Here is a 9991-nt window from a genome sequence, read left to right as displayed (position 1 = left end):
ACGTCCGCGTATAAACGAGAGGCATATTTATACGTACCGATAGATCATTTTCCAGTTACATGTTGTCCTGTTAATCTATTACGGGCTTGCTCAGCTGAATGTATTGGAATTATTATATAAGTGTAAGCTATCGTCGGGCAGCCTTCTAAGCTTCCCGAGACATTTGTCTGTGTCGGCCAAAACTGTTCCAACAGTACATCCGTCTGGAACAGTAGTCTAGTTATGATTTGGGACTCTCGGATATGCTTCTTTTATCGACGTATTTTGGTGACACAAATCAGAAATTGATATCCCATGTGTTTCTATGACCTGGTGTGAAGAGCGCAAAACAGACGTTTCAGCTGCAGTGGGCAGGGAGTCTTTGACTGCTGGACTCACTCAACTTTGACAGGTGCGCGCGGGCTAATGTTTGTCTCTGTTGATCGTCAAAGTTAGCCTCCGATGCAGACTCCTCCCGGCTGTTTTCTTTTTCAAGTTATTGTTTTTATACTACATGTATTACATGATTTTTTCTAATTGCTGGCCGGGAACAACAAAAAAAATGTAATAGTAAAACTGGAACTTAGAAAATGAAAACAGCCGGAAGGAGTCTGTAACGGAGGCTACGTCAAAGTGCTGTGACTAGCAAGCGATGTTTCACGACACTGTCATCGGGATGAGCGCTCTTCCACTACAAGTGTGGAAATGATATATCGATGAGTATATATAACGTCGTGTATTTCTTTTAAAGAAGCCACATTGCGATCATTATAGAAAACCATTGTCCTTCATTGCAAGTAATGGTGATGTATATTACAATTGTATATGATCCGGGGCACCCGATGCCTTCAGCTGGTAGCGTCTACTCAGGTTCCATAGGTTCCATAGGTCCCTACATAAATATTAGAAATTCGCCAAAATAGACAGATGACATGCCACAGGAGTCATCCGGCCGGGGATCCGGAGTACAGCTTTCGACTTAGGCATGTTATCTGCCTATTTGGTCAATTTCTACTATTTGCAGCATATGCAGCCCGGTAGAGGCTATTTAGCTGGGTGGTCGGAGCGTTTGGCGCTCACCTTTTTGACAATTTTAACCTCATTAGAAGTCATTTTAAGTTTTGAGGGCAAGGGCCTCAGAACTCGGCAGAGTATCTACGATGTCGTTTATCTTCAGGGGGAGGAGTAATCACCATTTGATGGAACAATCTATATAGATTTGATAGGGGTGGGGGCAGCTTCACAGAGAAGTTCGCAAGGCGCAAACACATCAAGCGACTCCTAGCGGTTGTAACCACATACTCCAGTCTGTTGCAAATTCTATTCGTCTTCAACTTCATTAACATGATTTGCGCAGCTTCCACGGGGAGAGGTTCGTTTCAACGAGATCTTGTTTTCTGTATATGTGGATATGGAATGACGGACCACTAGAAACGTAGATGTATGTGTGCCAGAGTAGAATAGACATGAGAGATATTATTGACTTGACTTTGACGATGCGATTCTTCCTCCTCGATATGAGAGATACAATCAACGAATAACGCACTCAACTCGAAATGATGTTTGATTAAATATGAAAAAAAAACGCTCGGTGTTTCTTAATGCATTTTCCATCAATGCCTAGAAATGCACCAAGGAGGATTTAAACCTCCTTGAATGCACCTATACTGCTGGTTTATTCACCACTGTCATGCAATCAGTGTAAATTATACAACATTATCATCGCTAGTTATCTTGCACTTGCCGTTAGTAAACCTCCATCTACTTTAAAAAAGAAAGCGCGTCTGGGAAGGATAAAAACGGCCTTTTGACAAGTTCATGAATCAAGTGATTGATGGTAACAGGACACGACAACATTGAAACGCAAAGAAGTGCAAATATGGTAACAGACGGACAAAACTCTGTTAAAGATAATATCATGAAATGGAACGGCTGAGATATAATATGAATTTGCTGCAGATTACTTCTTTTGATATGCATCCCTGACGTGTCTGTTATCACTACATCCCTCAAACATTTCTTCTCGCGTTCGTTTGGCATCAATGTCACCTGAGGTAACCGGTCAAAGGTCGTGAGTAACATGGCGTCCGTTGGTAAAACAGGTTGGTTTCTCCGGCATTCTCAGCCAGTTTTCTCCCGCCAGTTTCAACGTTTTCAGTCGTCGGTGGGTAAATAACTTTATCATCATATCATCTATTTCTAGCCTGTATATAACGACCTCTGAATGTCTACATTTGCACTAACTGTGGCTTATGTTCCGCAGAGCGGTTTTGTCGGCGTGCTGCTTTGTTTACATTACTATCAGCTGTGCATGCATGAATAACTTCTAAACAAAAACAAAGTATTGCAGCATATCAGCATACCGTACAGTACCCAAATTTTCTGTTTTTAGTTGCATATCATGGCAAACGTTAAAAAGGAAATAATATAAGATTGTTTAGCCACAGCTAGAGGGGCGTGGTCAATGTTGCGTCACTTTTTTGCAAGTCACTATGAGGTGCATTTAATGATACCTGTTATTGTGTGTTGCTGAAACTACTACTTATGACTATCTATGTCATGATTCATATCGTGGGCTTATTGTGGAATATTGTATATTCTATACCTGTTGTTTCAAATGATTGAAATTCTAGAACCTAGACATTTGATTTTTGTCAGGCCCCTGTCACACATTCAGGACCTTCCCCTGACCTTGCCCCAAACCACCAACCAACCACGGTTGGCGGTGGGTTGGGAGCAATCTGACCAGTTTTTAGGGTATGCTCATCTTTTGGGATTTCTTTCATGCAGGAAGTGAGACAAGGATTTCTGGGTACAGTTGGCAAGTGAGTCTTCAAAGTTTGTTCACGTTGAGTCTTATCATGGAAGCACTTCTAATATCAGTAAGATCATTATCATTGGCACCATTCATTTTGCACTTTTGCTTATCTAAGAATCGCCATGAGTGTTGATTGTCAATACACATGTAGAGTATGTGTATAACAGTTAATCATTTATAAATGAAACAGAGGCATCACTGTATAATGGAATCAGGAGTATATGCAGAACCTAACCTTGTATTCTATACTTTTCTTCAAGCACTCCTCTCATCTACTTGAAGAAGATAAGTGAAAATACAGGTATGTGAAAACGCAGCTCATTCTGACATTCCAAAGTTTCTGTTTTTCTTTTTGTAAAGATACTTTAAATTTTAAGCAGTGATTTCATGACATTTTGTTTAAATTCTCCACCAGGCTGTACTATCCTGGCAAAAGCTGAGTTCCTGAACTCAGGAGGCTCAGTCAAGGACAGAGCAGCACTTTTCCTGATCAAGGATGCCCAAGAAAAAGGTTTGCACTTCTGTTTTTTTCAATGTATATATCATGCAATTGGCTGATTTAAATTTAAGGCTAGAATCTAGATAGTAAATGGATAGATAGGCATCAGTGTACTTAGTAGGGGAGCATTACTGCAAACAAAAGGAAACAGGCAATATCCCTTTAGAGAGCTGAAAGACAAAATCTAAAAGAGAATTCTCATATTAGAAGTCATAATCTTATTTCATGAATCATATCAGTTGCAACAATAAGATCTGCAACAATGCCCACATTACCAATAGCCCACCACTTCAGAAACATTTGTTCAGTTTGTTTGTGTCTGTTCCTCCCCAGGTTTGATAGGACCAGGTGGCACTGTTGTGGAGGGGACGGCAGGCAACACTGGGATAGGTCTGGCCCACATGTGCCTGGCTCTGGGCTACAAGTGTGTCATCTACATGCCTAACAACCAGTCTCAGGTCAGGACAGGATCCAAATAAGTTACTCATCAATGGATAATGGCTCTATTGCTACTGAGGTTATTCATGCTGTCATTTGGTCACTGTTAATCATTTACATGATTGAATAATGTTCAAACAAACAAAACAAACAAACATCAGTGTAGAATTCAATCTTAAAACTGAGAAATGATAACAGTTAGGAATGTTATCAGGTAAATCAAAATTTTACCCTCATAGCTAACCATTGATTGCTTTACGATGATCGCTACGCAATTGTCCTTCTGGATATACATGTTCTTGGTATAATTGTTGCCATGGCAAACCACAATGTTCCTTTCTTTCCTCTCTACAGGAAAAAATTGATGCCTTAACCACTCTTGGTGCTGATGTCAGACCTGTACCTGTCGCCCCATTCACAGATCCAAACAACTACAACCACCAGGTAGTTATGAGTCCTCTTTTTCAGGAGCCTCTTTGTATGACTTTCTCTGTAAGGTTAAACTTATCCATTCTCTGTGAACTAGACTGACTTGTAGCATGTATGGTGTCTGATGTAAAGCTACAACAATTCTACATAAATATGTATATAGTGTTGTCAGGAGCATTGCATGTCAGTGATTTATAACATTTAATTCTTGATACTCATGGAGGGAACAGTTTCCAGTTAAAATGTTCAGTTGCTTGCGCAATCTGCAACCCTTCTATCCCTTTACCTATGTTCATCGCTTTTCAGGCTCGCAGGTTTGCTGAAAGTATTGACAATGCTGTTTGGACCAATCAATTTGACAACACGGCAAACAGAAGAGCCCACATTGAGACCACTGGGCCTGAAATATGGAGCCAAACAGGCAAGTGAACACTTGTAGATTTTCCTTACAAAGTAAATGCTTACCAAGTTTTCTTGCTACCAATAGAGTGTGTGACAGATGAGACTTTGCTTTCCAGAATTCAAAACCTTAAATACCTTCTAGTCATTGTTAAGGGACAGATGAAAGAACCATTCATTCATTAGTAACTGTGTAAAGTCATAGGATGTCAGCATTATGTAGACATTTTGTCTGACACAATGTTTATCTTGCCATTACACCAGACTTGAGTATGCACTTGTCTCTGTTTCCCCGCAGATGGAAAGGTTGATGCTGTAACATTTGGAACAGGGACTGGTGGAACTCTAGCAGGTAGGCTTGTTGTGTGTATATTAAGGTCTCATTCCTGTGTTACTCTGCGTGTATACTCTAAAAGAGTCCGTTGCCCAAAAAATGAACGGCTGCATGATCGTGTGTTTATATCGGTGGGAAATTCTCTTTTAGCCAGACCGGCTGATCTCAAGCGTCAAACTGATGAAAGCTTGTTTGGAACGGAAGAAATTAACAGGTAAAGTTCGGCAGCCGCGCGCGAGGTCGGACGTCCACTGCCGGACATCAGCGGTAATTCGGTCGATCACTTTCGGCTGGAAAGTTCCTATTTAGGGGGTCTAGCTAAGTGCAGTTTGTAATTGCTATAAAAAGAGATTGTATGTAGTGAAAATGTTGGCAATTTTTTCACACGATCTAGGTTAAATGTTCTCAACAAAGAATGAATAACATTGGCACATTTTCTATATCTTCATTACGAACATGCCCATGTAAAACACTTATCATAACATGTAAGCCTATGGGGCGAAAAAACTCATGAATGAGACCTTAAAGAAGTTATTCTTACATTTGTCCGGTTATATATAGATGGCAGTATAATATGCCTGTTTCCTTTTAATCCTGTTTGGCCCTTTGTAAGGTTTTAGCTATGTCATCACTTGTATCAATGTATACTTTTAATGCTGTAAATTTTTTCCTTCCTTTCAAGGTGTCAGTATGTACCTGAAGGATAGAAATCCCCAAATCAAGGCTATACTAGCTGACCCTGAGGTAATGCAATTACTTCATGTTATTGATAGTGCTGTACAGATAAAGTAGTTCCCAAAATACACGTTTCATTGCATTTGCTATCTTTTCTTTAGAGGTCATGTAGTTGATGTGGAGATACTACATGTTTAGTCTAACAAATTGAGTAAATGCTACTGAAAATAGAACCATGTGATTGCAACGCAGATCCTACTTGTGTCAGGACAGGGTATGTCTTGGTGCGAAGACAATAAGGATGTTATATAAATTAGACACTTCTTTGAGCAGTTGTTACAAAATTGCATGAAATGTTCCACTCCAGGGCAGTGTCCTGTACAACTGGATCAAACATGGCAAGCTGGAGAGAGAGGGGACTGGCTCCATCACAGAGGGCATAGGTCAAGGTCGGGTCACAGACAACCTGAAGGGGGCAGACATTGATGATGCTGTACATGTTACTGACAGAAACGCTGTGGAAATGGTGAATCAAGCAAAGCATCACAGTCCCACTTACGATTGTTCAGAAAGACTATCCAACTGGACACTATGAATATAAAAAATTGCATCGACTTCCTTTCTTTCACACAAGATGTTTATGACACAAAGTGAAAGGTTTCATATCATTTTCTTTCCCACTACACTTTCCTTTGTTAGAATGCCTTTAATAGTAAATGTGACTGGTGGTGTGTTTTCAGACATTCCGTTTGCTGCATGAGGAAGGCTTCTTTGTTGGAGCATCCTCAGGACTAAATGTGTCAGCAGCTGTGCAGGTGAACAAGTCTGGAACTTCATACATTCATGCGCTCTGAAATAGTATTGATGATTTAGAGTAGAGAACATTTCATACATTATTGTGCATGCATTCATTTTTGTTCTATCCTTGTGTGCACTGGTGCTTTTAGAAAAAGTTCACTTACAAGTATAAGGTTTCTAAAGGGGAACTTTTGTGACAAGCTAATGGTACAAGGAAATACCCTTTTGTATTGAATCACCCAAATAACTGTTTTCCTTCTACAGGTTGCTCAGAAACTTGGACCAGGTCATACCATTGTTACCTGCCTATGTGACACAGGCCAGGTAAGCTAAATACCAGTGAGATAGCTGCATATGGCAGTGTGTCATTGATACTAAAGAGTCATCTTACATTTTTAATTATGCATGTATGTTACAAAATAGGTTTCTTTGTTTGCCAGCATCTAATACAGGATGTACAATGTAATAAGCTTAAGAAAACAATAACTTTTTTACTTCTTGTTTCAGAGGTACTATGCAAAATTGTTCAGCAGATCAGTTTTGGAAAGCAGAGGTAAGCATGCACATCTTTTATCCCTTAGGATAGAGACCTGAAGGTTTGAATTTGATCAAAAATGTTGAAAAAAGATAAAGTTTCATGTCAGATCTTGCCTGGTTTCCAGCTGAATGTAATGTCCAACTTTGTCCAAATCCCCTTTGATATTCAGTGAACACGTGCTTCTTCTTAATATGACTGATTAGTCTCTTATAGCATCAATTGTTGCACCTTTCACTATAACACATACATTTTTATCACTTTGTTTCAGGTCTCTTGGACAGTATCCCTGAACACTTCAGATCCTCCTTGCATGACTAGTTAACTATTATTCCATAAAATTCAATGTTCCATTCCTCTACATAAATGTACTGGCCAAAATATATATGATATTGAAGTTCAGAAACATGCATACCGGTATTAAAATGAAGGTATCATCCAATGAGGTCCTACAAAAGAGAGACTATATTTTTTCATGTCTCACTTTTATACACATAGTACGACATAAGACATAACCACCTGGTTAGGCTTTAGAAATGGTACCCACCTGGATTTGCATCTGACTTGAGAAGACATTGGTGTTAAGAAAGCATGGTGATGACTTCATGCATATTGATGAATTACCCAATTCCAGTGTGAAACAAGTCAAAATGAGACACATATTTCAAGCTACAACTTACAAAAATCAGGACATTTGCTTATCAATTAGAATTGATATGTACAATAACTCCTTCATGTAAAAGTGATGGGAAAACAATAATCCTGATATATGTACCATAGGTAGGAATCTTATTTACAAACTATTTAACAAAGTAACTAATTTTACATGAATGATACGGTCTTGCTGTACTGACACAACAAATCAACAATTTTTTTTATAAATCGAAGAAACATTCCTATATTTCTGGTTACTTGTGAACCCACCTACTAGAACCCACCAATCTATTCTGATATGTGTAGTGTGAAAATATTTGGTATTTACCTAGGTTCATACTGTTATAATAAGTTGTGTGGATATGGCTTGCAGATGTCTTTTTGCAAGACTGAAAGATGCTAACTAGATGTTATCTTAAATTTAATGCCAAAAATGTATTTTATGATCGGAAATAATAAAGGGCTCAACAATTCACAATACATTTATTACCTGTTCTTCCTACGATACATTTGACAGAATAACATAATGGTTACCTGAATTTACAAAGTTCAATGCATTGGATTTGGGTCCAGCATAGCCGTTGCAGGCTCATCCAATGTAACATCCCAATCCTGTTTCTTCTGAGCTATCAATATGTACCACTTCAGTTAAGATTAGTCTCACATCTGTTAAGGCAGCATGAACTGAAAATGTGCTCTTTAGATTGCAATTTATTTTATTCAGTATATCATGTAACTTGCACGTCCATCTTCTGTTGATTCCTGTAAAGTACCTTACAACCTCAGCTATATCACAGTCAAACCAATACAAAGTGCAACAATATACTAGTAGAAATCTTCAAATATGACCTGTGAGGTGATAAGCTTTAATCATTATCATACTAATTTGAATATGGTGCTCCAAATACATCACTTGGTCTAATATTTCCATACGCAAGCACTGGATTACTATTACATGTGCATCCTCTCAACCATAAGAGAAAGATATGACATAAAAGCATAATCAGTATACAAATCTAAATGATCCTAATGTCAACAGAAAAGTCTGATGCATCCAGTTGAAGATCCTAGTAGTAGAACTAGTACATTTACTTTGCATGATACCGTTTTACTTCCACATTTATTTTAGACCGCATCAAACCATTGACCATTGCTTGCAACACTAATACATGTAACTAAAGCTACATCAGTATACTCCTGATTTCTTAGGTAGATTGGCTGTTTCATATTTGGTGAGAGTTTCATCCCAGAGTACGAACTGCTTGGACATGAGGTCGACCAGTCGGTTATATTCACTCAGCATTCTTCTCACATCATCAGTAAGGACCTCTGCCTGCTCCTGTTGATCAATGTGGACCTGCAACAACACAGTGGGAGAGAATCATCAGTATTGATGTAGATTGCTATCAATAATTTTCAATAATTTATCATTCTTGAACAAAATTGCCTGTACTTGAACTTTTAAACATAAAAATGCTTTCCCATTATAAAATAGAACATTCATGTGAAGTTCTCATAAGGTAACATAACGTTATGCAATTTGCATGGGATAGAAACAAACTGATCTTGATACGCCAGAAACCTGAGAAGAAATGCAGAAAAAAAATAATGTTTCAACCCAATGCATTCCAGTGCAGGAAAACAAACAAATCCTTACAGAATTTGGCCATCAAAAATTCTTGGTCCAATCGACAAAACTGCTGTCAAAATAATGGCATGACATGATATGATAATAGTGAAAACACTAGGAGTTGCACCCAAATTATAAAACATAACCTGACACTGACAGATCCAGATATCACAAACCTGTGCCAAACTGTGGAGCTGAGATGTGTAGTTTGCCGTCGCTCTGACATGCTCGCTGTCAAAGACATCCTTCATCTTCTGCAGTTCTTCCAGCTGAGCCGCCAGAGTCTTGATGTCCTTCTCCGCAGACAGGACGATCTCTGCCTTCGCAGTGTCGGGCAGGGTCAGGCGGTCAACGAAGGCGGGGTCCAGAAATTTCTCGATATCTTCCAGCTTCCTCCACGCTTGTTTGATGCGATCATACCCCTCTAAAGAGATACCGACGAGACTCTGGAAATTAGCAAGACTCTCTATCGCTGGTTCAGGTCGCTGTTCGACTTCCTCGGCGTAGACGGCCTCCTCAAGACGTTGAAGCCGGGCTTCTAAGACAGCAATCTCACTTCCGTCCGCCATGTCTGATATTACCCAGAGTTCTCCACGCGGGACAAAGTTTAACCAAGACCCCAAAGGTTTATTGTCAGTCATCAATATTGCACAGTGGAAGGCGTAAATTATTAGAAGGAGATTGGGGAACGTTACTTTTTAGCTAAGATATTGTTTTTTAATCATTTTTTGTGCTGTAAGTTAGCATTTATTTATAGTTTTGCAATGATGATTGTAATGCGAAAAATCTAGATCAGCGCTTAT

At 39.1% G+C, this 9991-nt stretch overlaps 2 protein-coding genes across 2 annotated transcripts; one reads left to right on the top strand and one right to left on the bottom strand.

The window, feature by feature from the left end:
* The first annotated feature begins 2010 nt into the window (after positions 1–2010).
* On the top strand, positions 2011–8038 carry LOC136432925 (uncharacterized). The gene is made up of 14 exons (XM_066424583.1): positions 2011–2143; positions 2770–2804; positions 3058–3098; positions 3213–3308; positions 3630–3754; positions 4089–4178; positions 4470–4584; positions 4861–4914; positions 5579–5640; positions 5939–6097; positions 6312–6386; positions 6634–6693; positions 6877–6922; positions 7176–8038. Exons 1-14 carry the CDS (start codon positions 2060–2062, stop codon positions 7223–7225), a joined length of 1092 nt encoding a protein of 363 aa, XP_066280680.1. The 5' UTR covers positions 2011–2059; the 3' UTR covers positions 7226–8038.
* LOC136432926 (dynactin subunit 3-like) lies at positions 8025–9789 on the bottom strand. Its single transcript, XM_066424584.1, has 2 exons — positions 9365–9789; positions 8025–8915 (listed from the first exon to the last, which is right to left on the bottom strand). The coding sequence occupies exons 1-2, from the start codon at positions 9755–9757 to the stop codon at positions 8745–8747; spliced, it is 564 nt and encodes a 187-aa protein (XP_066280681.1). The 5' UTR covers positions 9758–9789; the 3' UTR covers positions 8025–8744.
* Between the last annotated feature and the right edge of the window lie 202 nt (positions 9790–9991).

Source organism: Branchiostoma lanceolatum, chromosome 4, assembly GCF_035083965.1.
Source record: "Branchiostoma lanceolatum isolate klBraLanc5 chromosome 4, klBraLanc5.hap2, whole genome shotgun sequence".
NCBI lineage: Eukaryota > Metazoa > Chordata > Leptocardii > Amphioxiformes > Branchiostomatidae > Branchiostoma > Branchiostoma lanceolatum.
The sequence above is the reverse complement of the archived record's forward strand: the minus strand, read 5'-3'. Positions and strand labels throughout refer to the sequence as shown.

Excerpts from the sequence above, each read along its gene's own strand:
- LOC136432925 (XM_066424583.1), top strand. The coding sequence starts at position 2,060 with ATGGCGTCCGTTGGTAAAACAGGTTGGTTTCTCCGGCATTCTCAGCCA. Across the intron at positions 3,755-4,088 it reads TGCCTAACAACCAGTCTCAG|GAAAAAATTGATGCCTTAAC; the intron begins GTCAGGACAGGA and ends TCCTCTCTACAG. Across the intron at positions 6,694-6,876 it reads GCCTATGTGACACAGGCCAG|AGGTACTATGCAAAATTGTT; the intron begins GTAAGCTAAATA and ends TTCTTGTTTCAG.
- LOC136432926 (XM_066424584.1), bottom strand. The coding sequence starts at position 9,757 with ATGGCGGACGGAAGTGAGATTGCTGTCTTAGAAGCCCGGCTTCAACGT. Across the intron at positions 8,916-9,364 it reads AGCTCCACAGTTTGGCACAG|GTCCACATTGATCAACAGGA; the intron begins GTTTGTGATATC and ends GTGTTGTTGCAG.